This window comes from Petromyzon marinus, chromosome 3 (genome assembly GCF_048934315.1).
Source record: "Petromyzon marinus isolate PM22_M1 ecotype Great Lakes invasive population chromosome 3, UKy_Petmar_22M1.pri1.0, whole genome shotgun sequence".
Taxonomy (NCBI): Eukaryota; Metazoa; Chordata; class Hyperoartia; order Petromyzontiformes; family Petromyzontidae; genus Petromyzon; species Petromyzon marinus.
Window position 1 is genome coordinate 22,718,022 of NC_133669.1, and position 26,737 is coordinate 22,744,758.

At 47.7% G+C, this 26,737-nt stretch overlaps 2 protein-coding genes across 3 annotated transcripts in view; both read right to left on the bottom strand.

Moving 5' to 3' along the window:
• Positions 1-1,551: 1,551 nt before the first annotated feature.
• Positions 1,552-16,511, bottom strand: LOC116958298 (ectonucleotide pyrophosphatase/phosphodiesterase family member 7-like). The gene is made up of 8 exons (XM_076052928.1): positions 16,244-16,511; positions 15,739-16,043; positions 14,417-14,559; positions 11,969-12,214; positions 11,159-11,539; positions 10,381-10,630; positions 3,716-3,848; positions 1,552-2,418 (listed from the first exon to the last, which is right to left on the bottom strand). Exons 2-8 carry the CDS (start codon positions 16,007-16,009, stop codon positions 2,373-2,375), a joined length of 1,470 nt encoding a protein of 489 aa, XP_075909043.1. The 5' UTR covers positions 16,010-16,043; positions 16,244-16,511; the 3' UTR covers positions 1,552-2,372.
• A 45-nt stretch (positions 16,512-16,556) lies between these two features.
• Positions 16,557-26,737, bottom strand: part of LOC116957370 (rab11 family-interacting protein 4-like) — a 34,656-nt gene continuing 24,475 nt past the window's right edge. For both annotated transcript variants that reach the window (XM_032979486.2, XM_032979494.2), the window contains 5 exons: positions 24,950-25,031; positions 21,619-21,756; positions 20,778-20,915; positions 18,916-19,059; positions 16,557-18,513 (listed from right to left, as the gene is read on the bottom strand). In XM_032979486.2, the coding sequence (XP_032835377.2) occupies positions 18,397-18,513; positions 18,916-19,059; positions 20,778-20,915; positions 21,619-21,756; positions 24,950-25,031 (619 nt within the window). In that variant the 3' untranslated portion in view covers positions 16,557-18,396. The remainder of the gene's footprint in view (positions 18,514-18,915; positions 19,060-20,777; positions 20,916-21,618; positions 21,757-24,949; positions 25,032-26,737) is intronic.

Genomic DNA, 26,737 nt, shown 5'->3' on the forward strand with positions numbered 1-26,737 from the left:
TTAACATTTGTGGAAGAACATCTCTACCCAAGGTGTATCAGAATAAGCCTATGAATCATTCATCATACCGCACTCGAAATACGATTCAAGGTGCATTCGACCATTTATCGCGTGTCCCCTTCTCGTAAGCCTTACAAAAAATCCTCTCCATCATAGATCATCGTGCCGCACTCAAATATCACATGGGGAGCATGAGACTACCCATCACAAATTCTGAGTTAACCCGCCTTCCCTCGCTTAAAAAGAGTCATGTTTTTTTTAGGCCTCTCAAACCAGAGAATGAAATCACCGAAGTTGTAGCGGGAGTTGGTTGCACGATGTCAGAGCTCATTTGATACAAGCTCTCTCCGGGGCTCCAGCCAGACAGCTTGGCGGGACCACCACGAGGTTGCAGTCTGCGGATCGTAGTGTGTCGGTGATGACCTGTATGGAATAATGAGCTCCATGAGACATGCGAGGTGCAAGTTCATCGTCTTAAACATCAGTGTCAAGGTTTTGAAATGGATAGCGTTCTTTTACTGGAAGTCTCCCGATATGTACTACAACATTTAGAAACATGCATTTAGATTATTTAGATTATTTGGCCCTTATAAATGTCCACATGATAAGCCACTTCGTTGAGCTATCATTTGTGACCAGGTAGCATCTGAAAAAGACACTAATAGCTCAGTGGGCTTTACCTGGTAAAATAAAAGTTTATTTTGATTTGTATATTCTTTGAGTGATTTGCTTACCTTTCCTATACTTTGCACTCCTATCGTGTTATGTATTGTTTGTTCTCATAACGGTCTGACCCGCCCCTACTGAACATCTATTCAAGAGAGCTTCATAGCTCATCGGATTCCTGCAGTTATAAATAAACATTCTGTGTCTGATAACACGAGCGATGGCTTCGTATTTCCTTTACTCGGCAGATTGGCCGAGCGACTGCAACTCGAACCCCACCCCCCCGCAAATGCATGCCAGTTTGAGTTAGGAAGACCGACCCGCAAATGGCATTGCGAGAGTCTAAAATTGCCCATTGTCACGACGACGTCTCGACGAACAAGGGAAGCTTTCTGTCGAGCTGCATACTCACGGGATATTCCTTCAAACGCCGCGTGCACCCTCCACGGCCCACGCAGCCGTTCCAACGAGTCGATTGTCGTAAAAACAAAACTGCTTTGAGCCGTTCTCCAAAGGATTGCGGCGTTAGACAGCGAGTGGGGCCTGAGAGATGCAGCCCGATGGCTCGGCGCAATACATCTGGCTTTATTGCCAGCAAACACTGGGAAATAGGAGTCGTTTGTGTTGATATGGAGGCCCCCTGATGCCATCAGCGAACCACTGCTCAGACACCCCCCCTCCCCCCCCCCCCAAAGCCGTGCTTCTTTCTGTATGCAAATAAGCCCCCGTCTCGCCACGTGTGGGCAACGCGTGTGTGGAACGCGTGTGTGAAACGCGTGGGTCCCCCTACGCGACTGCGCGCCCTCTCTCGCAGCTGAACAAATCGAGGAGTCTGGTGCTCATTCGTGGCTACATTCGCGGGGGAGATTTCGTGTTTATTCTCAGACGTATGCCGCAGACGAGCGCCGTTGGCTACGTACGGTGCGAAAGAAGTTCAACATGCATACATGCCTATGAACGTACCGACATGCAAACGTATTCATAATCAGAATCTTTATTCATCCTGGAGAAATCCGACGAGCTGTGAAGCTCTTTTTCACAGATGATCAGGTGGTATTAAAACTATACATCAGGTCGCTGCTGCTGCTGCACAAGCAAATCATGGCACGTCTGTTTTTATTATGCGCTCCGGAGGAAGTTAATTTTATTTGCAGAACGTAAAAAAAAAATGCAAATGCTGCATATTTGTACTTTTGTACGGATAGTAAACTGCTTACAGATGTATTCATACATTTTTAACAAACTGCAACACAAATATTCGCGTTGAATCCTAATCGTTGAATTTCACAACGTGCACGTTTTTTTTCCGTTAGCATATTACTCTTTTATTCGATAGGTATGAGCTTAAAAAAATTTGGTCGTTCACATCATAGGCAGAAGGAAGGAAGTGATGGCGAGTTGTGGTGGCAATCGTGGCCTCTGCTGACGTCTTCCAAACACTTCATGAAGCTGGCATGCGGAGCATAAAGCATCAAGCTTAGCATCGAATTATCCTCATGGGTAATTTCCTAAATCATCGGGAACATCATGTAAATATATGTTCGAACATTTTGACTGTTAAGAGGAGATCCTAAAAGAAACAAAACAAAATCACTGGCAATCGCTCCAAACGAAAACATTTTGTAATGTAAGTGTGCATGTTGAACTTCTTTCGCACCATACGTCGCCGACCGTGCTAATCGGAGGTTCGGGGGAATGACATCCTCCTAGAGTGACACCTCATGTACCGTCTTGGCTGCGTTGTTTTTACTCCTGTTAAGAGAGAGCATAGAGGAAATGTTCTTTTATGACAGTCATAGGACAAATGCACATTTCATTGCATTGCAGAGTTGAGAGATGGCAGCAGATTGGGGAGGCCTTCATCCAGCAGTAGATGGATCATGGCTGGTGATGTATGTATGTTATATGTAACACCGAATGTACCCAACCGTGCTAATCGATGATCAATGGACATTGCTTCCACTGTTTGCTCCACATTGAACATATTTAAAGAGCAGCATTTGCAACCAAAGTTCATCGTGATCATCATCGTCATTGGCCATAGTCAATGCACTGCTGGATGAAGGCCTCCCAAATTCTGCCGTCATCTTTCACGTTGCAAGGGACAAAAAAGAATGTATTATTGTATTATTTCCCTTCTACGTGACTTTACCGAAAGAACCAATAATATAAATCCCTGCAGTCACGAAAGCATTAAAACGAAATTTAATTCTGGATTTCACGAGACACATCTTACCGAGGTGACACCAATCACAGAACCCATTCAATGTACGGGTACTGTATATGTGAACAATCATCTGGGAGAATGGAGCTCCAGAATGTGTCCCGGTGGAAAACGAGAACAAGCAAGTTCAACACGTAGGGGGCTTTCGCGATCAATATTATCCATAGTTGGGGGGGGGGGGGTTCGTTAGATCGCGTAAGTATGTGTCGTTAAACCTGTCGTTAAGTCCACCACCACCACCACTCGACACGGCCGATTAGTAAGGTTTGTCACGTGAGCAAAACGTGCCAATTCGTTACTGGTTCGGCACACCTTTCATGTCGGAGAGTAAACCCACAACATTTACAAATTCGAGCACTGTGACTTTTTTACCAGTGATTATAACCGGCCTTTTCAGGCGACATTCCAGAATTATGGAGAAATCCTCCTGTTTCGGTTCCTAAATAGAGAGGGGGGGGCGGTAAATGTGATGCCATAACTGTGAGCCAAGTCACTAGTTCAGCACACCGGTGTGTTGGAGAGTAAACTCACAACATTTGCAATTCAGACCATTTGCCGGTAATTACAACTAGCCAGTGATTACAACTAGCATCATCAGGCGTCCGAATTGTAAATGTTGTGAGTTTACTCTCCAACACACCGGTGTGCTCTACTAGTAACGATTTGACACGTTTTGTTTACGTGACAAACCTTACTCATTTGGCTGTGTCGGGTGGTGGTGGGTTTAACGACACATTTATATTTACGCGATCTAACCCAAAAACCTCTATTGCGGAGAATAAACAATATTTTTCTGTTTTTATTAATTTTTTTTTATCATTTTACCTTTTACCAGTCCGTTTCGACATCGTGAAGGCCATTTCCACGACGAAGGCCAGGAAAAGGCATGCGGCGATCGCTGTGAGGGCAATGAGACCTTCCCTGAGCCCAGGCCTGGGAGCTTGAGGGTCTGCATTGGCTGCGTGCAGAAAACGTAAAAACACGGGAACGACTTCAATGAGTGTCTCAGCGGAACTTGTCAAAGGTAAAGCCGCATAAGAGAATAGGCTTCACCCTTTCTGGCAATCGAAACAGAAGGTGTCAAGATGTTCAAACACCAATTACAAACACTTTTGCGAGGCGCCAAGTCTGCATTAACCACACGTACATGTGGCCAAACATGCAAACAAACATGCTCTGACAAAATACGCATTGTCTTTGAAACTGATTGGCCTACACCAAAGACAGCCTTTGCCATGGTTTTGTTTCACCAGTGTTAGACCAGAAAATGCCAAAACGTGTAACAGTACAAAGGCAAAGTAAGTATCAGAGCAGCGGTAGCTCGGGTTGAGCAGTTGGTGCCACGACCCGGGGAGCAACTCCACAAGGGCCGCGATTCCCCCCACCCCCCCCCCCCCCCCCGAGCACACACACACACACACGCAGCAGCACACAGCACACACACACGCAGCACACACATACGCAGCACACACACACACACGCAGCACACACACAGCACACACACACACGTAGTACACACACGCAGCACACACAAACACACGCAGCACACCACGCAGCACACACACACACGCAGCACACACACGCAGCACACACACTCAGCACACACACACACGTAGTGTCTCGGCGGGGGATCGCCTGGCACAACGGGTTTTCATCCAAAGGGCCCCTAGGTGGGAAGTCCCACGGGTTCCCGGAGCCAGGAGATTGGCCGACCCTCGCAGGACAGGTCACATTGCGGCGCCCATAAATTGGCTTAAAATTGTATGGGCGCACAAAGGCTCACCGGTGCCGGCCACAATGAGTCACGCACGACATCGGGGAGAGGGCTGGGGTGAAATATTAAGCGAGCAGGGAAAACGATGAGGGCAGGGGGATCCTAGCGCCATCGGCCAAGTACACACTAACCGGGTGTGTATTCGCCAGCCGGACGCCTTCCCAGATTAAACAGGGTGAGTCAGGGAGTAATGAGTACGGGGTAGAGAAACAATGGGTCGAAAAATAATGTAGCGTAGCGCTCCATGTTAGGGCAGAAAAACTTTGAAAATCACAGGTAGACGCACGATTGGCTGTGCAGGATAACGTAACCCCGGATGGGGTTTTTTTTTAAATCAAGGGGATAAAAGGGGAGCCAGAAACGGTTCAAGTGAGAGCTCCTCTTCAACAGCTTGGCCGTCAAGGCCCACTCCCTGCCGTCCTGCCTCCTCGAGCCGCTCGCAGCATCCGTCTGATACCAGCGAGTGCTGCCGCGAGGCAGCGATAGGCGAGGTTTTTTTCGTCATCCTCCCTACAACTCTCACAGCGTCTGTGCGACGCCGTGAGTACGGCCGCGAGGTGCGTGGTAGGGCGTGTGAGTGCGTTTGGGGACTTGGGTAGCAGTAGGCTAGGATCTGCTCGCAGAATATTCCCTCCGGGCAGTGCAGGGTTTGCGCCCCGAATAAACGTTAGCACAGAGCATCGGTGTGGCGCGAAGTGGTTTGTGTGCGGAGCGGCCGCGTGGGCAGACGCGCGGCGAGAGTGAGGGCAGAGCCGCAGCACGGAGCGCGCGTTGAGATAGTCGCCTGCAGGAGCGCGCATGTTTCGCGCCGCCGCTGTAGCGCTAGTCTTTGTGCGGACGCGGATTTGGGTATAACCGCCGGCATGCGCGCGTGTTCGCGCAGCCGCTAGCGTTAGCTGCAGTGTGTGTTAAGAGGAAACCGCTCGCAGGTGTGGGTGCGGTCGTACAGCTGTGCGCCGCGTTGGCGTGAGTGTTGGCGTGTGCGCGTGTGTGGATTAACCCCGTGCGGAGGTGAGCCGGCGATTTAGCTATGTCAACTCAGAGGAGGCGCTAACGCGGGGGGGGGGGGGGCGATTACCCGGTCGGCAGGGGCCCGGTGGGGGGGTCGATCGACGCGGTGGAGGAGGGAGCAGTGGGGTGGACGCCGGCCCCCACAATATCTATGCCGCACATTCTAAGCCAGGGGTGGGGAACATTTGTTCTGCCAAGGGTCATTTGGATATTTATAACATCATCATTCGCAGGCCATACAAAATTTTCAACTAAAAAATTAGCCTGTTATATTTGCTCAAACATTTAATTAACTCACCCCTAATGTGATGGCTGAAACTGCTTCTCTTTGGTGAGGCGTGTGGTGATGTTAGCTGTTATTGATGATGTTGCTACTCGCAAACTGCTTTTCCAGGTTTTGCTCCAAGATTTGTAGAATTTCGAGTCCCGCCTGCGGTTGCCTTGGCAGGGCCACACCAAATGATTTCGCGGGCCTCGTCCAGCCCGTGGGCCTTGTACGGCCGGCGGGCCGGAAGTTCCCCGCCCCTGTTCTAAATGAAACGGTGCGTGTGTGCAAGCACGTATGCATGTGGGGAGCGGTCGTGTCGAGGTCCACGCACTACGCTACGAACACGGCAACCAGAGTTCGATTCCCGCTCATGACCAATAACAGTGGTGAATATTTGAACCGGTCCCGGGCCTCCCAAAGGTCGACTCAGCCTTAAATGAGTAGCAGGTATCGTGCGGACACATCGGCCAGGCGAGGCATTGACCACCCACGCCCTCGTGTGTGCCGTGCCGGCCTTCAGAGGTGCTCGTTAAGAGCACTTGCCCCAGCGGTATGTTGAGGCTCTAGGGGGGATTCTTTGTCCGTAGAAACTATCCCAGGCTGTGGGGTGCAACAAGCGTGACACATGCCCTATAGTGACATCACCGCCAGGCCATCGTTAACAGTCGACCCAGGAGGCTTGAAAATTAGACGAGCAGCGATGGATCAATTCCATTAATTTGAATAAATTACCCCCCCCCCCCCCCCACCAACAACACATGCATCGTGCGAGATTCGATCGGTTTAAGATTTGCGCAAATTATAGGCAAACGAGACAACAGGTAAGCAATACTTGCACCCAATCACCACTCCGAATCGTGACAATTCATCGGGAAGCTAGGGGTGGGGTGGGGTGAATCAATACATGCTGACTGCATGAAGTGGATCAAAAAATATTAAACAAGAATAAGATCCGTTTACATAGATGCTCTCAGTTTGCACCGACACTGCCAACATGAAGTCGTTGACTGTGTCAGCGCTTTTTCCCCCTGACTTCGTCGCCACCCCGCACCTCCGATTAGCATGGTCGTCGACGTACTGGTGCGAAAGAAGTTCAATGTACATAGAAACCCAACTCATGAAGAGATTCTACATTATATTCTTAGTTCTTTCGGTAAAGTCACGTTGAAGGGAAACAATAAAATAATAAAATATATATAAAACAATAAAAATTCTCACGACGTTTCGACCATAACACAAACGGTCGTCATCAGGTGTGTCGGTTTGCATAAAAATTTTTTATTTTTAAACGGCACACCTGATGACGACCGTTTGTGTTATGGTCGAAACGTCGTGAGAATTTTTATTGTTTTATATATATAATTATTTTATTGTTTCCCTTCAACGTGACTTTACCGAAAGAACTAAGAATATGAATTACTGCAGTCACGAAAGCTTTAAATCAAAAAGATTCTACATTGTCACCCTTTGAACATCCCATTGGAAAACTCACTTTGCTCAGAGCTTCAGGCATCTGATGATACTCACCGCTGCGCATAACATTTTAAGTATATAGGGTGGCAAATACATTTAAGATACATAGGGTTATTTCATTTATTTTAACGCTGGCTTGAACATTCTTTATTATTTATTATTTAAGTTATTATGTTATTCATGATTTAAGGAAACTCGACCAAGAACCCTGAATGAATTGAGGCAAACAAAACATAATTTGTAGGTGTGCTGAACTAGTAACGAATTGGCACGTTTTGTTTACCGTGACAATCCTTGCTAATTGGCTGTGTTAGGTGGTGGCGGGTTTAACTACGCATTTATATTTAACATTCATATCTAACCCAAAACATCTATTATGGAAAACATAATTGACGAATGTTCAAAGATCACTCAGCAGTAATTTTACGGAAGTAAATTTGAACAATTGTTAAAATCAATTAAACAATCCTACGTGACTTGTTACAATAAATATAATAACCGAATGTGACCGTTATAAGTCAGTTTGAACAATTATTAAAATCATTTAAACAATCCTACGTGACTTGTTACAATAAATATAATAACCAAATGTGACCGTTATAAGGTCAAAGGCAATGTGTTTCTAAATAATCTAATAAGTTACTCGACTAAATAACAACAAACTTAACGCATTCATCAATAGCAATGTTGCCTTAAAAGAAAAACATGTACAGTGTACAAGAGGCCACGCTTTTGGGGGGCAATTATCCTTCTTTAAGCACGTACATAGAGGCCAGAGAGAAAGAGAGCAGAGTGGGTAATACTCTCTGGTTCTTTCGGTAAAGTCACGTAAGTAGAAAAATAAAATTAAAAATTAAAAATCACGACGTTTCGGTCGCAACACAAGCGGTCGTCCTCAGGCGGAAAAAAATAATCCAGCAGTGGAAACTGCTGAACCAGGATTAACACAGCGAGAGAGCTGTTACAACATGAGGCGAAGGGCAAGCAAGCGGGGTCTGAGCTGGAAAGGAATTCCATCTCCGCACGCAAGCACGTCAGTTGTTTTAATGAGGACGACCGCTTGTGTTGCGATCAAAACGTCGTGATATATTATTTTTTCTTTTATTTTTCTACCTACTACGTGACTTTACCGAAAGAAGCAAAGAGTATGGATTCCTGCAGTCACGAGAGTTTCAAATCAAGATCGGAGTGGGTAATATAAAGTGATGACAGCACCTTACACTATGGGGCCTGATAAGAGTTAAATGAATAAATGCTATTGACGAAGCTGTTTCTTGTTTTTTTTGCGTGTTTGTGCCCCAATGCGACTGAAGCAGCGGTAGCAGCACCACCACCAAATAATGATTATAATCGGTCAATTAAATACATTCGTGCAATCCACGAAAGTCCTGAAAATAACTTAACAGGAAGTTGGAATTACTGAAATCCTTGACAACCTAAAAATATCTTCGGAAGATATTGTAATACGTGAGAGTCGATGCTCTGTAATTATGTTACGCTGCTTTGTGCTGTTAAATTATTGAATAGATGGTTTTTTTTTGGTCCATACAAGTTAGGCCTCAAGATTTAAATAGGCACAACGCTCCCTGATGGACAACCCCAGCGTGCACGAGGCCCAACTTATCAAATTAAAGGATTGTTGAAACAATAACAATAGCTTTTCACCCAATCAAATGATTGCACTGCTCCCACCAGCCACCCATCTACGAATTGGCGTCCGTGTCCGTGTAGCAAGAAATGGCTTTGTACCGATATCTGGTTCTGCTATCACCGTGTTGATCTCCTTCACTGGGGACCACAGAGTTTCGATAACACACTGGCACGGCTGGCTACGCACGGTGCGAAAGAAGTTCAACATACATACATCAAAGATAAAAGATCCCCCGTATAGCCTTAACAGACTGTAGGGGCAAGTGCTGTTAGCGAGCACCTATGAAGTCCGGTAACGGTACACCAGGGGGGGGGGGGGGGGTGGCCAGCACCACGCCCGACCGCCTTTGTCTCCCTAGTGGCAATGTTTTACACACCGTACCAGGTACTCATTTGTGGCTGAGTCGACCTAGGGGGAGGCCCGGGACCGGTTTCAGATAATCGTCACTGTTGTTGGCCGTGAGCGGGAATCGAACCCGGGTCGCCGGGTTCATAGCGCAGCGCACTAACCGCTACACTATCGCTCCCCACACATACATACATACACGCGCACACACACACACAGGTGCTGCCTGAGAAATACCGTACGGTGGGTTGTTGGCGTCCGCGGTGGAAAAGGTGATGAGCCAAACTCTAACTTGACAGAGTTTCAACAAATGTAAAAAAAAACATTGCTGAACAGCCTTCTCCCTGCGCTCTTATCATTCCGGCTTCAAATTGCAGTCGTAAACAATGGCTCGCTATACTCTACTGGGTGAGTGGGCCTTACCTGGTAAAAGAAAATAGTTTGGTTTAGTTTTAGATGTCTTAATAAGGCTGAAATTCGTATGCAGTTGCATTGGCGTCATAGTGTAGCCGAAAGAGGTCACGGGGTCATGGCTCTTTCCAGCTCTTTGGCCACCGCTGGCTGTGTGCAGGATTTACGCGGCGACGGTGCTGTCATCCTGACATGCATATCGTGCCGAGACATCCCGTTATGCTTTTTGGTCTTGAGAACACCTTTGCTGTGTATAGCAATTATTGTTGTACGCATTATCGAACCGCAGTTTACTCCGCGCAGTCTGGTAAGAGAGACGAGCGGTTTGTTTTCAGTTGTTTGGCACAACGCGTGACGTTCATTATAAACGTGGGGGGATCAACCGGGGAACCCTTGAGAAAAAAAAATCCACGTGACCACAGGGAGAGAGTGAGAGACACCGCAAATTCCAAATATACAGGCAGGCGTCAAGCTCGGGATCAAACCCATGACCTCCAGGTGAGGGAGTTAGCATCTCCTAGCCACCGTGGTGGGGGGGAGGGGGGGGGGTGGCGTACCTTCCGGGCCATCGCCGCCGTCACCGACCGAGTCGGCGAGCATGTCCCGGGTGAAGGCGAGGGAGCCGTTGTGCGGCTCGGGCTGCACCCCGAGCAGCTCGCACATGAGCGCGTACACGTGCACGCTGGCGAACGGCTCCGCCACGTAGCCCCGGCGGAAGCGAGGACCGAAGGCGCGGAAGATGGTCCTCATGTCCGCCTCCGCGTTGTCGAAGCCGTGTTCGCCCTTGTTGAACTGGAATATCATCCTCTGTCCGGTGGGGGGGGGGGGGGGGGGGGGGGTACAGAATTCCCACCGAGCGTTTTCGGTTAACCTCGTCAAGGCGTCTCTCTCCACCACCCACACACCTACCCCCACACCACACCAATGTCATCGCTGGGCAGAGCTCATCTCTGTTGGCTGCCCTAGGCCGGTGGTGGAGATTGAATACTCCTCAAAGTGGCAACCGCTCGCTCGAGAGCACAGGCGCTGTTGACGTTCCACCAACAAGCGGTCTTCATTTTATTGACCTCGAAGGGTTTTTTTTTTAACGTAAAACCCGACGATTGCGAGTGTGGCCACGGCGAGAACTGCTCTCAAAATACATCGAACAAAATATCGTCACGAGATAGTTTTGTTGTTGTTGTTGTTGCCATCTCCAGATTCACGGCGGTGTCATCAAGTACCGCATGCGCACGACGAGGAGCCCGTGATTACGGCGACGCTCAAATTGACGTCGTTTGGTCTTTTACGTTGTTGTTGTTGTTGTTGCGGCTGCTGCTCGTCTTCTTGGCTTACCCCATTGACCACGTAGCCGAGGTCCCCGTACATCATGATGGGCAGCAGTCGCCTGTGCTCCCGGTAGCGAAAACGTTCCGGGAACTCCTCCTTCCTGTAGACGTTCAGCTTCGGGTGGGCGCCCTTCAGGGCCCGGTACACGGCCTCCTCCCTGCCCTGCTTGGGCTGAATCATGGCGAACGGCCCGTAGTCCACTATGGCTAACTTGACGTCCTTCGTGAAGTTGATGAACTTCGACAGCACGATCTCCTCCACGGCCGGAGCCTTCTGCGTGGGCGTCATGCCGTGGTCCGAAGTGATGATGACGTTCATGTTGCCCGTGAGCCCTCTCTCCTCCATGCTGCGCAGCAGGTAGCCCACCGTGCGGTCCACCTGCCTCACCTGCGTCACAATAATAGGGGAGGGGCGGGGGGGGTTAAGATGGCTCACGAGGAACGACATCACGTTTACCACCCCCCTCCCCCCGCTCTCTATTTAAGAACGGAAAAAGGAAGATTTCGCCACTATTCTGGAATATCGCCTGATGAGGCTGGTTGCAATTACCGGGCAAAACGTCACAGTACTCTAATTGGTAAAGGTTGTGGGTTTACTCTCCGAACGCAACCGGTGTGCCGAACTGGTATCTAATTGGCACGTGTTTTTTACACGACAAACCCTACTAATCGGCCGCGTCGGGTAGTGGTGGCGGGTTTATATCAACGGCGATCAAACCCGAACAACCAAACATAAAACGACCCTTCCTCAATGATGGATTAAAATCGGTCGCGAAAGCCCCCTCCCAAACTCCTCCTGCGTGTTAAACTGCCTCACCTTCTCCTGTCGCTCCTCCGAATGCGGCCCGAACTTGTGGCCCGTCACATCAGGCTCGCCGAAGTAGAGCGCCACGAAATCCAGCTTGTCCATGACGAACCAGTCCATGACGGTGTCCACGTTGAGCCGCCACTCTGTCTCGTTGCTGTAGTTGTAGGTGGCTTCCTCCAGCAGCGACCTGTACACGGTCTGGCCCTGGTACGTGGCTGCACCGCCGGGGAAGTGCAGAGAGCCGGTCTTCAAGCCCTGGGTGTTCGGTGTCGGAGGTGGTGGGGGAGGAGTGGCGGAGACGGGATCATTGGGGGTTTCGTGGGAGATGACATAATGAAGAACAAGCCAGTGTATAACATTTTGACTTAAAACTTTCGTGAAGACAGGAATTCAAATTCTTTGGTGCTTTCGGTAAAGTCACGTAGATAGAAAAATAATAACAAAAAATAAAGTTAATAAAAAATAATAAATAAAAAACCACGAATGTAGACTGTAGCCTAGTTCTTAACCTCGGTGAGTGTACTGGCAGTCTATAATGTAGACTGTAGCCTGGTTCTTAACCTCGGTGAGCGTACTGGCAGTCTATAATGTAGACTGTAGCCTGGTTCTTAACCTCGGTGAGCGTACTGGCAGTCTATAATGTAGACTGTAGCCTGGTTCTTAACCTCGGTGAGTGTACTGGCAGTCTATAATGTAGACTGTAGCCTGGTTCTTAACCTCGGTGAGTGTACTGGCAGTCTATAATGTAGACTGTAGCCTGGTTCTTAACCTCGGTGAGCGTACTGGCAGTCTATAATGTAGACTGTGGCCTGGTTCTTAACCTCGGTGAGCGTACTGGCAGTCTATAATGTAGACTGTAGCCTGGTTCTTAACCTCGGTGAGTGTACTGGCAGTCTATAATGTAGACTGTAGCCTGGTTCTTAACCTCAGTGAGCGTACTGGCAGTCTATAATGTAGACTGTAGCCTGGTTCTTAACCTCGGTGAGTGTACTGGCAGTCTATAATGTAGACTGTAGCCTGGTTCTTAACCTCGGTGAGTGTACTGGCAGTCTATAATGTAGACTGTAGCCTGGTTCTTAACCTCGGTGAGTGTATTGGCAGTCTATAATGTAGACTGTAGCCTGGTTCTTAACCTCGGTGAGTGTACTAGCAGTCTATAATGTAGACTGTAGCCTGGTTCTTAACCTCGGTGAGCGTACTGGCAGTCTATAATGTAGACTGTAGCCTGGTTCTTAACCTCGGTGAGTGTACTGGCAGTCTATAATGTAGACTGTAGCCTGGTTCTTAACCTCGGTGAGTGTACTGGCAGTCTATAATGTAGACTGTAGCCTGGTTTTTAAGCTTCGTGAGCGTATTGGCAGTCTACATCCGTGTTTTTTTCTTATTCTTATTCACTTTATATTTATTTATTTCCGATCTACGTGACTTTACCGAAAGAACCAAAGAATAAGCCAATGTTTCAACAAGGACTGTGGTCCAGCTAAGGGGTAGGTGTAACTGCAGCCAGAACACCGCACTGGGCTTAACTAACTTGTCTGGAAGTGTCACGAAATTTTTCACGAGGAATGCTCCAAAAATAAATAAATAAATGGGCGTGAACTAAAGCCCCGTTTTGAATGGGGATTTAACAATTTCTAGAATTGTCACATTGTGTGTTGGTTGTGGCCAACGATGCAAGTGTAGGATGACTATGACCGAATGGAGCCAGCATTGTGGCTCAACCTCATCAGATCTCGTAAGCTAAGCAGGTTGGAGCCGGGATGACGCTCGCATGGGAGACGATCATGTGCACCCCCGCTTGTCGCGAACAGATGCAGGGCTGTGCGACGTGGAGGTAAATTCGGGGGGGGGGGGGGGGGGGGATAAACCAAAAAAACAATTAATGTACTGTACTTCTATCCCCCCCCCCCCCACACCTGCCAACACATATATACTCCTCACCTTCACGAACTAGCGTAGTATGGGTCAAATGTAACTCCCAGGACGCGCACAGCAGTGCGGTGGACAAATGGGCAGTACACGCACACATTGTTCGCGACGTCTGGTGTGGTGTGACCCTTGCACCCGTGCACGGTCAACGCCGATAAACGACATTTTACTTTACCAGCTAAGGCCCACCGAGCCGTGTAGCTCTTTCTTTCAAAAAGTGACCTGGCCATCACAAATTATAGCTCAACGAAGTGGCTTATTATCACGTGAGAAATGTGTAGCAGCAGCCAAATATACTCAAAACGCGGCTTCGTTCTAAATGTGGAGTGGGGGGGAGGGAAACCAGAGGACCCGGACAAAAAATTAACGTGACCGCTGGGAGAGAGAGAGACATGCAAACTACAAATATGCAACAGGCGTCAAGGGTCGGGATCAAACCCACAACCTCCTGTATAGCGGGCAAGGTAGTTGACATCTCGCCACTGCGGCGACCCTCCAACTGCGAGTGCCTACGGTGCCCACGGCGACCTGGTTCTGAGCACTGATCCAGATGGGGAGGGTCTCGTTCCACCACTCGGAGCGCTTCTGCGCCGCGTGGTAGCTCTGCTTTTCCCAGGGATCCACGTTGTAGAGCTGGTTGTGAACCGCGCCGTGCGACTCGATGTGTTTACCTGCGAAAGATCAAAATCGCGATCGGCGTCACGGCCAAAGTAGCCGTTGTTGGTGCCACCACAACCTCCCCAATGCTTTCCACCCCTCTGCCATATCCTGTGCAGCTGCTGCACCGGGCTGGCAACGCCAACCACCCACATCAATCTACCCGCACGGTCTCCCACCACGTGGCCTTTGGTTTCCCCTGGGTCACTGGGCTCGAGTAGACCGCTCCAATACCTGCCCGGAATCGGTCCTCCGGTGTGCATGTTCTCTCCGTGGCCGCGTGGATTATTATTTTCTTTCTCCGGGTTCTCCGTTGTTGTTTTTTTTGGTTGTTACACTACACGTTTAGAAACACGCATTAACATTACTGTATTTAGATTATTTTGGTGCTATAAATGACCCACTTTGTTGAGCTATCATTTGTGGCCAGGTCGCTTCAGTAAAATAAGTTAATACCCGAGTGGCCCTAGCCTGGTAGGATGGGGATGGTTTAGTTGTATGCGTTTGGGTGATTTGTTTAACTTTCTTATACTTTGCACTACTATCATGTTTTGCACTGTTTGCTGTAACCTTCTTAGCCGCCCCTACTGGACATCTATGAAAAAGGGCTTTATTGCTCATCGGATTCCTCCAGTATATATACTGTATTCTGATTCTGATGCTGCACACGCATCCCACTAAAACAAGTGTTTGTTTTGCCGAATCACAACTGCAGTACTTACAGTACTTAACCTGAACTGTTTTTATTTTGCGAGGTAAGGCTCACTTGAGCTATGTAGCTCCTTTTCAGAAGCGACCTGGCAATCACAAATGATATCACAACGAAGTGGCTTATAACGTGGACATTTATAGCAGCCAAATACTCTATGAGCGCACTTTGATTCTAAATGTGGAGGGAAAAACTGGAGATCCCGGAGAAAATTTCACGCGACCACAGGGAGAACATGTAAACTTAAAATATACAGGCGTCAGGGTTGGAGTTGAACCCACGACCTCCTGCATACCAGGCGAGGCAGTTAACATCTCGTTACCGCGCCACGTTCTCTTCTGGACTTCTGCATTGCTTAGTTTAACGGAAACCCAAGTGACAGTCGACACCTTGAAATCAAGGTCAGTCTGTGGGATCAGCACCGTAATTATCAACTGTCGCACAATCCGACCACGGCAGTGGGACTCCCGTAAGGTCGCCGTACCAGTGACGAGGGTGAAGTGAGACGGAGAGGTTATCGTGATGAAGGGCGGCACCATGTGTTGCGCCGCGACCCCGACGGTGCGCAGGTGGTCCAGGTTCGGGGTGTCCACGTCCTCGTCGTAGTTCCAGCGGAAACCGTCGAACGAGACGAGCAGCAGCTTCTGACGCTGCCCTCTGTGCGACGGCAGCGCGCTCGATCCCGCGCACGCGACGCAGAGCGCGAGCGCCAGGAGCTGGCGCCCCGATCCCCGCTCTCCTGCCAGCGCCGTCATCGTCCTCGCCCGTACCCAACAACGTCTCCTAGAACTGCATGGGAGGAAAGCTTTTTTTTTTTAATCGATGTCATAGCCCGTGTGATTGATGTATATTCGAGCAATGTGTAAAGTCTTAAGGAAGATAAGGGACACGACACACTTAATGGGCTGCTGGTCGTTGATAATGTGAAGAGCGTGACCATTAAGATCCCGCTTTCTCTCTCTCTCTCTCTGCGCCATCATCCCCCTTACCGTCGTTCCCAGGAAGGGCTTTGACGTTCTTCTTCTGGGACGGCGCAGAATGGAATGTTCGGTGCACGGAGATTTTTTTAAGTGGTCGAAAAGTGGTACGGGGAAAATCGCACTTTCGGGTGCAAAGTCTTTGCTTTCAGAGATAAGAAAAGAACAGGTTTAGAACATCAAAAAGAAAAAGTGGCAATAATTGTTTATAACTGTGGAATAGAACCCATGTTGTCCTCTGCAGTCGTTTCATCACCACAAAGGTGAACCATTGCAACGTCAACATTTTCAACACGACTCCAAGACAGTCATAAGCAGACACCACTGGAAGTTTGCAATGCTTTATTTTTTTATCTATAATCAAAAACTCTAAAACATGGATAAAAACCAGCATGCCTTTTTGCCTACAAAGAAATAGATGTGCATGATATGCAGTTCGTAGTTGACTAAATTTACAAGGCAGGGCCACAAAATAAACATTTTTCCTTTTTTTGTATTACTTTTAAAGCCCTTAAAAAATACACATTCTCATCAAATCACCCATTGCATGTGTTCTATGTACATTGCACGTGTAAAAACTTAAAAATCCACCTGCTTTGCTTTTACATTTCATAAAATATATCGTTTGCCAGTTACGCAGGCAACACGATTCCCATTATCGCATACCAAGGCACGACGCGTCCTATTAGTTAAATTCTTAAAAGTAGCCTTCAGTGCATTCATGCAATTCAGCATTATTTCAGTAGCACTTTTTTTTTCAACACTCGCGAATAAAGAGTTACATAGCATGGCCAAAACGGGCCCGAAATTTGTCGCGCGCGTTAATGCCACCCCTTGTCGCCAAGTTAAACTGGTTCCGATATGTTTCAGATTAACATACCACGTTCAAAAATGAGGCCAACTGTTTACAGCTTTAAATAAACTGCATCATATGTAAACACAACTGCGATGTTGTTGTTGACGGATAGTTTACGCCTCGCAAACTTTTCCTCGTAACTGCGAGCACACCGTAAAAGCTGCTTTTTTTTGACAACACCTACGCTCGTAATATTAAAGTTTACAGAAACTGGAGCTCTTCGTGAGCCAAGTACACTTATGGTTCCCTAAAATTTAGAGTACTTAGTTTTCCATCACAGTATATTCATTTAAGCAAGAATTTCCTTTAAAAAAAAAAAGACATAATTTTTCTTCTTTGGTTCTTTCGGTAAAGTCACGTAGAATGAGAATAAAATAATAAAATAAAGCAATAAAATTCTCACGACGTTTCGGCCACAACATAAGTGGCCTTCTTCAGGTGAAATGAACAAACCTGTCGGGACGACAGAGCTACATTGTAGCATTGTAGCTCTCATTGTAGCTCTGTCATCCCGACAGGTTTGTTCCTTTCACCTGAAGAAGGCCACTTGTGTTGTGGCCGAAACGCCGTGAGAATTTTATTGTTTATTTTATTATTTTATTCTCATTCGACGTGACTTTACCGAAAGAACCAAAGAAGATGAATCCTTGCAGTCACGAAAGCTTTCAATCGAGACTTATAATTTGTTAATGTCCGGATTTGGGAGTTTCCATTCACCAGCCAGTGAGGTAGCTATCTCTTCCAGTATAATAATATCCAAAGCCAGATGGGTGTTGATCCAAAAACAATTGCATCAGTGTAACTCGTTACAAAATCATAAATAGGTGTAACAGTCCATATCTCACTGGAAAGATTATCTACGTCAATGTTCCTCGCTGCAAGGCCCGCGGGGTCACTGGCGTCTCCTGGTGGCCTTTAGTGCGGCCCCTGACGTGCAGTCCCCCCCGACAATACACAAATTGTGAAAACACCCCCCCCCCACCCATCATCATCATCATCGTGCTGCTGTCAAACCCCCAATGGTTTCAAAAACGTGGCGGGCCCTCACACCGATGATGTCTTATTGGCGCAAAAGTGCCCCCCCCCCCCTCTGAAAATTAAGAGAATAACACTGCTCTACGTGATAACCCGTTGATTTTCTTGTTCATTTACAATCTAGAATGTACCAACACTTGGTTTCTCTAGGAAAATATGAAGTGTGTGGAGCAGGGGGGGGGTTTGGGTGGAGTGTGATGCCAGTGAATTTTCTCTCTGATGCGGGGAAAATCTTCCTTGTTCACGGGTGTAGGGGAGATGAAGGGCCTCTTGCTCACGTCTTGATCTCCAGGATGGATGGGTTTGTGTCGAGGATGGCCAGGATTATCTTGTCCATGTACTGCCTCAACCGGAAGTTGATCTCTTCCTGCTCACGTAGCGCCTCCATGACCTGCAACAGTCGACCCACCAAATAAATAAATAACCAAAGAAAGAGGAAAACGGCTAAAAAAAGAGATATATATAGAGAGTGCATGAACAGTGTCAGATAAATAAAAAGGACACATCCGCACGCACACGTTTACGAATTAGTAAATCCACAACAGCAAGGTCCCCCCTTCTCGCTTGGAGACTTATTCGATCACTTAAAAAAAATATCGGTCACTTAAAAAAAGTTCCCAAAACATTCACAGCCCTACACGGTTTCTGTTTCAAGGTATTATTGACAAATGTGCTGACTTTGGTTTATTGCATGTGCATTACATGCGCTCGTGCACCAACTGCAATGCAGTATGACCAAAACTTTTTAAAATGAGCGTACATCGATCTTAAACTCGGCGTAACCATGCGGTACCTCGTCTTTACTGGCAGAGTCAATCTCAGCCGCCAGCGACTGAAACTTGGGTGTAGCCAGGCAGAGGTTTTTGGCTTCTTGAATGCTCAAGCTGATTATCTGGGCATTGAGATCCTCATTCTGCTCCTTGAGCCTTTGAACGTCCTGCAAAACAAGTTTAGTGCACACAACGTAAGCACATTGATATCCGTGCCGAGGCCTGATAATGAGTCCAATGGTAGCGTGTGTATAGGCTGCCTAGAGGCATGCGCACATGAGCAGTATGGCAACACGAGAATGGGGAAGTCGACTTTTTTGTATATACAAACAAGTCGCAGGCTTCTGATTCGTGTATTACTTACTCACGTTACTGACACAAGTAACAGCAGCAAAATTATAGGCTTAATTTGAAGACCCTGCTCTTACAAACGTATGATAAGAGGGCAGAGCAAGGGCACAGTAGTTAGCATGCCATGCTATAAATTTGGTGACCCCGAGTCCAATTCCTGGCCAAGGCTGTACGATCAGTGGTGGGCGACATTTGAAGCAATCCTAGTTCACCCCACTGGGTGCCACTTTGGCGAGATGTTAACTCCCTCGCCTGGTTTGCAGGAGCCCGTGGGTTCGATCCAAACCCTGATGCCTGTATATTTGTAGTTTGCATGTTTTTCCCGTGGTTCACGTGGTGTTTTTCTCCGGGTGCTCCGGTTTTTCCCTCCACATTTAGAATCAAAATGCGTCTAAAAGTATTTGGTGGCTATAAATTTCCACGTGATAATAAGCCACTTAGTTGAGCTATCATTTGTGGCCAGGTCAAATATGAAAAAGAGCTCTATACCTCAGTTGGCTTCACGAGCTAAAATAAAAAGAGTAGTAGAACTAGGATCACCCAGCACGGTCAAAATTACGGTGAAAAACAACCCCCCATGAACGGCACAACATGGGGAGAGCCCTCATCCAGCAGTGACTGTAACGGTATACGACTGTAAAACTAGTATCATTCATATAACAGAACAAGTACATTTATATTGGTGGTAATAATAATGTCGCGATAAAGTACAAAGTGTAGATATGGATACTTTTTCCCCTATCAAGACTTGCTAACCTCTCGTAGGGTTAGCACATTTCCTTCGCCATGCTATTCATTATAAAAATTATTGTTAAGATTTTGGTAAAGAATTGGGATGGGTTGAATTAGTTACAAAGCTTTTCAATGAGTTTTCGTGTGGTCATTGGTGAGAAGGCTGAGACCACGATGATTGTCAACGTTAGAGGGCGATTTTTTTTTAATCCATCTCCTGCAGGAACCTGGGGGTCAGTAGCATAACACTCTTCGGTTACTTTCTTTGAGTTCACACGGACTTAACGTTCCAAACAACGGAAGAATATTTCCGAAAGATACGTTACGTAACGGACCGTTGGTGTTTTGATAGACGGAGGAATTCAAGGATGAAACGATAGGGGGCACACGTGGACAAATTGGCACGACAGTGATGACGACGACAGCGTCTTGAGATGTAGTTGCATGCATGCGCTGAATACATCCGAATTGCATTGTAAGGAGAATGTGATTTACACGCAAGAAAGGTGGAGTGGATGGAAAGAGCAAACTGCTCCTGGGCCACCCCGAGGTCGAGTCAGCCTCCTGGGCCACCCCGAAGTCGAGTCAGCCTCACAATTAGTATGTGGTGTGATGTGTAAACATCGCCACTGGGGAGACAAAGGCGGTCAGGCGTCGTCAAGCTGGCCTCCCACCCCATCGTGTGCCGCCGTGCCGGCCTTCACAGGTGCCACTCGCTAACAGCACTTGCCCCAGCAGCCTGTGCCGGCTATACAGGTGACCTTTGTCTTTGTGTGCGTGCGTCCGCGTGTCCGTCGCGCACCTGGCGCAGGCGCCGCGCCTCCTGCTCCATGTCGCTGCTGACGGTGCTGACGCTGGGTGTCCGTCGGCGCCCCCCGCGGTCTGCGTCCAGCTTGTATACCTGCAGCACCTCCAGCTCGCGACGCAGCCCCTCGATCATCTGCTCCGACGAGCGGGCAGCAACAACAGCGGCAACTAACGGCGGCGCTGCGAAACGCGCCCCCTTCAACGCGGCGGATGTTGCGGCATCCAAGCGCTTGACGGGCATAGGAGGAGGAGGACCCCGATCCCCCCCCCCCCCCCCCCCCCACCGCGGTCACGATCGAGAAATCTAAACTAACACGGGGTTTCAACTTGTCATGTGCCACACACAGCGGTCCGCTCGCCTCTCGAAGAGAGAGGGAACGACTCGGAAGGTGCGAGGGGACCACAGATGAGCGAGAAAGCAGCTACGCGGTGAGCCGGCACCAACAATCAGCGATCATTATTATAATAGTGCCGGGTACTAACCGCTATTATAATATAAGTGGCGTAGCGGTCAGCGAGCTGCGCTACGAACCCATAGTCCCGAGTAGCGATTCTCAATCATGGCCAACACCAGTGACGATTATCTGAACCAGTCCAGGGTCTCCCCTAGCTCGACTCGGCCTTAAATGAGTACCTGGCATGTGTAAACATCGCTACTGGGGAGACAAAGGCGGCCGGGCCATGGTGCTGACCACCCATCCCTCGTGTGCCACAGTGCCGGCCTTCATAGGCGCTCCTCGCTAACAGCACTTGCCCCAACAGTCTGTTGCAGGTTATACGTGGAGGATCTTTGTTCGCATTATTATTATCGTCATTACTACCACTACAAGCCATACCTCCTGTGTAGTGTCTCGCTCGACGTTGTGTTCCTGCTGGGTTCGGTGAAGCCGGTCTGCCAGCTCCTTGCTGTGGCGAGCCTCCTCGCGCAGTCGCGTGCTGCCATCATCCAGGCCCTCAGTCAGCTCCCGGTTCGTCTGAAGAGGAGGAAAAAGGAAGAAGAAAAAGGGAAAAAATAAATGCGAGAGCGGCTCTCTTAGGGCCGGTGACCAAACCCGGCTCCGCACGCCTCCCGGAGTTCTCGTTGGAACGCGGCGGCCGATTCGCGAAATGTGTGCGTGTGCGCGTTTATTAATTGTGCTCGTTATTAAACGTGGTGTTTTGTCGCTTGTCCGTGAACAAAAGTTAAGAGCCACATGAATATCAGAAAGCTTGGCCAATTAACGCAACTAAAATCACGCAGATAAAACAATCTTATCTGTGCCTCAATGATGATTTGTTCAGTTAGACTAATACAAGGCCTAAAACTAATCTGTTATTATTGTCAAGGTCTAAGCCAATCCCTCTGATTACAAATAGAATCCATTGCATTCCAATAAGCCAATGAGTAGCTTTGACTGTTTTGTGGAATCTAGCGTTTAAAAAAATATATGGCCATTTTATATAAAAAATAAACCTAACTCTTTGAAAAACTAATCAGCAGTCAACAGATAAAAACGTACACTTTGTACGGTTGGTTATCAAAACCGTTATTATTTTCTTGACAAAAAGGCCCCTACAATAAAAACCATGAGGTTGGCACTGCCACGACGAGGGCACGCGGTCCAACGAGCGCGCATCAATCTCACGTCAACAGATCTGCAAACACCCACCACTGTCCCAAGTTCACCCACCACCACCACGCCGCCACCACCAGCAACCAGATGCGTGAATGAAAGAGGCCTTAAAACAGTGCGGCGTAATGGAACGCAAGCCGAGAGAGGTCCAGGGCAAGCCTTACAAAAAAAGGGGCCAACGGTGTGGAGTGGCTGGCACACTTGATCTAATGATTGATGGCATCCCATGCAAATTCACGTTAAATCGTTTGACTTCTCGTGGCCTGCCTGGAAGCCGCAAGAATATGGATTGGCTTTCATTAACCTTCCAGGCTTCTTCCAGTCTCAGCACACACACACACAAAATCGATGCTGCGTGGAAGGTGTGGTGGGGGTTGGTGCGTGGGGGGTTTTATAAAAAATGAAAGTAGGGCAGTCCAGGAGAATGTTTATAGAGCTATTAAGTTAGTGCCGGCGCTTTTATTTCGGCAATAAGAAGTGGGCTGTGAGAACGCTGATGCTCAGCGCGCGAGGTTCCGCAAAAGGGACGAGGCGCGGGGCCGAGCAGGGAAAATTTGGTTGCCGGACTTGCAGCAAGAGGCAGTGTGGGGGGAAGAGGAAATACGGGGGGGGGGGGGGGGGGGCTGCTGATAAAATCCGAGACGAAATTACAGCCGGTCTAGCCTATCGTGCCAGCGTATTGTAGTCAAGAGAGCTCAATGGGGGAGGTGGGGAGAGCAGCTGTAGGAATAACAATCCAACACACGCATGGGCTAAGAATAATTTCGGCTCTTACAAGATTCTAAATATCAACCGTGCACATGTATTCATATACCTCGGACAACCCGCATTGACCAGGCTGACGAGGTCGGGTCAAACGACTGCCATAACCGACCCGGTGTGGCGAGGCCCGCATCGGCAGTGCTTTTGACAAAGTCCGGCACATTATTATATACTATATAGATGTATGCATGTTGGAAGTTTTTTTCGCACCGTACGTCGCCGACCATGCTAATCGTAGGTGCGGGTTGAAGATGTGGTGCAGTCGTTAGCTCACTACCCTGTGAACCCGTTACCCGGGTTCAATATCCGACCACAGCTAACATCGGTTGAAAGTGATATCTGAACCAATTCAGAGACAGCATGGTGAAGTATCAAGCAGCGGAGAGTAATTGCCAAAGGGCTGTACATTAATGCTTTTTTTTTAAGCAGAAGTGATACCTAATCATAGGCAAATGTGCATAAACAGTTTGAGATCACTTCTTACCCAATACATTAGAATTTTAAAATATACGATATACGTATTTTACTTTCAATTAATTATATATTTTACGTGGGATAAGTGAAAGCGTGCATCTTACGAGGCATAAACGTGAAAATGGAGATAACAAAAAGAAACACAGGTTAATTTGCAATAAATTCGCTTATAAAAAATCATTAATTTTCACAAAGCACTACAAAACAGTACTCTCATCAAACTAATTAAAAGGGTGACAGGGTACAAGCAAAAGGGTGGGACAAAAGGAAACGCATCTCTAGCCTACAATTACCACTTACATCTCCAAATTGTAGGGACAAGCGTCATATTACTGTGTATAAAATTAGGTTGTGCTAAAACAGATTGCAGGCAACAAGATTACTGTGAGCTCAGAGCATCTGATTACCAGGTGGCCACCAGGTGGCGTGATTGACCACCAGATTGTGCCGTTGACCACCAGGTGGCGGATTAACCACCAGATGGCGCAATTGACCACCAGATGGCGCAATTGACCACCAGGTAGTGCGATTGACCACCAGCAATGGCGGAGCCAGGATTTTCAGGTCGGCGGGGGGCAATCCCTCCAGCAATGAAAAATGATAGAAGTTGTTAGTAAGGACTTGTCCCTTGCTTCTTATTCGACGCGTGTGCGGCGATGGCGCAGCCATCGATCGAGGGTAGAATTCGAACCGCGTTGTGTGATCGGCATCGCGCTCGCTGAAGGTGTTGATGCCTTCAGGGAAGTCGTGTACTGTATACGCAACTGCGCACAATTCTGAGTCACTTATAACTGCTTTGCCGTTACTTATTGCCAATTATGGACTCAGACTATTGTACTATCATCTCATAGAGTCCCTGGCACATAATAATATGCTACACAGTGGCAGTGGGGGTCGCAAAATTATTACTAATAAACCCCAATGATCCGATCGAAATTAGGGATTTCGATTCAATCATTGGGGGGTGGGGGGCACGTGCCACCCCCCCCCCCCCACTGGCTCCACCAGTGACCACCAGGAATCACGCATGTCTGAATGGATTTTTTAAAATGCATGAAAATCGTATGCAAATGCTTCTTAAGTTACATTTGTTTTGATTGGCTGACTGAAGCCGTACAAACAGGACGGGGAAAATATATGAAACAATACAAACAAGACGGTAAAAGTCACAATAAAAAATGGATCCTGGAATTGAAGCCACGACTACTTTGACGACTGATTGGATAGCTGGGGGAGGGTGTGAAACATCAGGTGACTTCAATCAGATGCGTCTCACTGAAACAGCCCTTCTGGAGAACGTCCACAACTCGGCACTTACGGTCTCCAGCTTCTGTGTTTGGGCCTTCAGGTAAACGACAACTGCTTTTATCTCCTTATTCTCTTCTTCCAGCTGCTGCAACCTGCAGTGAGGCAAATTGGCGACAAAGACGACATCCGTGACGGAGCTCCGCTAAACTAATGCATACATCTACACTCCGCTTCCAAGACGGCACATGAACTTTACATCGGGCACTATTCCATTCATCGATGTCAATTTAACTCTTTTTCTTCCTAAATTACAAAGGTATAATTATGTTTGATAGGTTATTGGGGACTAATGTAGTTGGGCAGCTGTGTGGCCAGACGAGATGGTTCATCCACAACGGTTGGGTTGCATCGTTGGGCTGCATGCTCGAGTGGTTCGGCTCTACAATTTGAAGTTTGTCCTTCCCACACGACCGATTTAGCACGGTCGGCTACGTACGGTGAGAAATAAGTTCAACATACATACAGTATATACAAGTGGCTGGCTATAATGGATCAAGTGGTGTGGTTGAATTTCTCTATGGTCGAGTAGCAGCTGTGCCCGAGGTGGGGGTTTTGCTGCAGGACTTGGCAATATGGCTAACGTGGCTTAGAAGCGGCCATGTCATGTTGGCATGGCCACGCGAGGGTTAGGGCCTGTTAAGGAAAACGCGTGATGTTGCTTTGAACTGTTAATTTGTGATGTTGCTTTGAGCTGTTCATTTGTTCTTTTAAACAAAAATTGTCCGGTGTTATTTAGTGGCTGTTTGAGTCGTTGTTTGAATTAAAATTGTTCACCTGGTTTTATTTGAAAAGGGGAGATGCTAAAGGAAGTTTCGTGACATGTGCATTACATCATTGCTTTATAGCAGCAGTTGGCCCGACTGGCGTCTCCCGAGCCGCATGCAGCTCTTTAATCCACCACATATGGCTCTATCGAAGGAGCATAACTTTAGAAAATACTATTACAGTAGTAGAAAAGAATAATGAATGAATTCCATGCTGTGCCGCAAACTATCAAAATATATACACACCTATACAGTGAGGGAAACAAGTATTTGATCCTCTGCTGATTTTGTACATTTGCCCACTGACAAAGAAATGATCAGTCTATAATTTTAATTGTAGGTTTATTTGAACAGTGAGAGACAGAATAACAACAAAATCCAGAAAAACGCATGTCAAAAATGTTATGAATTGATTTGCATTTTAATGAGGGAAATAAGTATTTGACCCTCCCTCAATCAGAAATATTTCTGGCTCCCAGGTGTCTTTTATACAGGTAACGAGATTAGGAACACTCTTAAAGGGAGTGCTCCTAATCTCAGCTTGTTACCTGTATCAAAAAGACACCTGTCCACAGAAGCAATCAATCAATCAGATTCCAAACTGTCCACCATGGCCAAGACCAAAGAGCTCTCCAAGGATGTCAGGGACAAGATTGTAGACCTACACAAGGCTGGAATTCGCCACAAGACCATTACCAAGCAGCTTGGTGAGAAGGTGACAACAGTTGTGCGATTATTCGCAAATGGAAGAAACACAAAAGAACTGTCAATCTCCCTCGGCCTGGAGCTCCATGCAAGATCTCACCTCGTGGAGTTGCAATGATCATCAGGTGAAGGGACGAGACTGTCTGGTAGGACAGCGCTGGAGTGAAAGAGCCACGTTCAGATCGCGACTCTAAGCTTAAAGGTCGTGATCTGAACGTGGCTCTTTCACTCCAGCGCTGTCCTACCAGACAGTCTCGTCCCTTCACCTGATGAAGGCCGCTTGTGTTGTGGCCGAAACGTCGTGAGAATATTATTGTGTTATGTTATTT

Bases quoted from the DNA above. Each gene is read 5' to 3' on its own strand.
- LOC116958298 (XM_076052928.1), bottom strand. From the start codon at position 16,009: ATGACGGCGCTGGCAGGAGAGCGGGGATCGGGGCGCCAGCTCCTGGCG. The intron at 10,631-11,158 runs GTAAGCCAAGAA...CCCACCGGACAG, and splicing joins TCGGCTACGTGGTCAATGGG to AGGATGATATTCCAGTTCAA. The intron at 2,419-3,715 runs GTAAAATGATAA...CTCTCTTAACAG, and splicing joins TCGAAACGGACTGGTAAAAG to GAGTAAAAACAACGCAGCCA.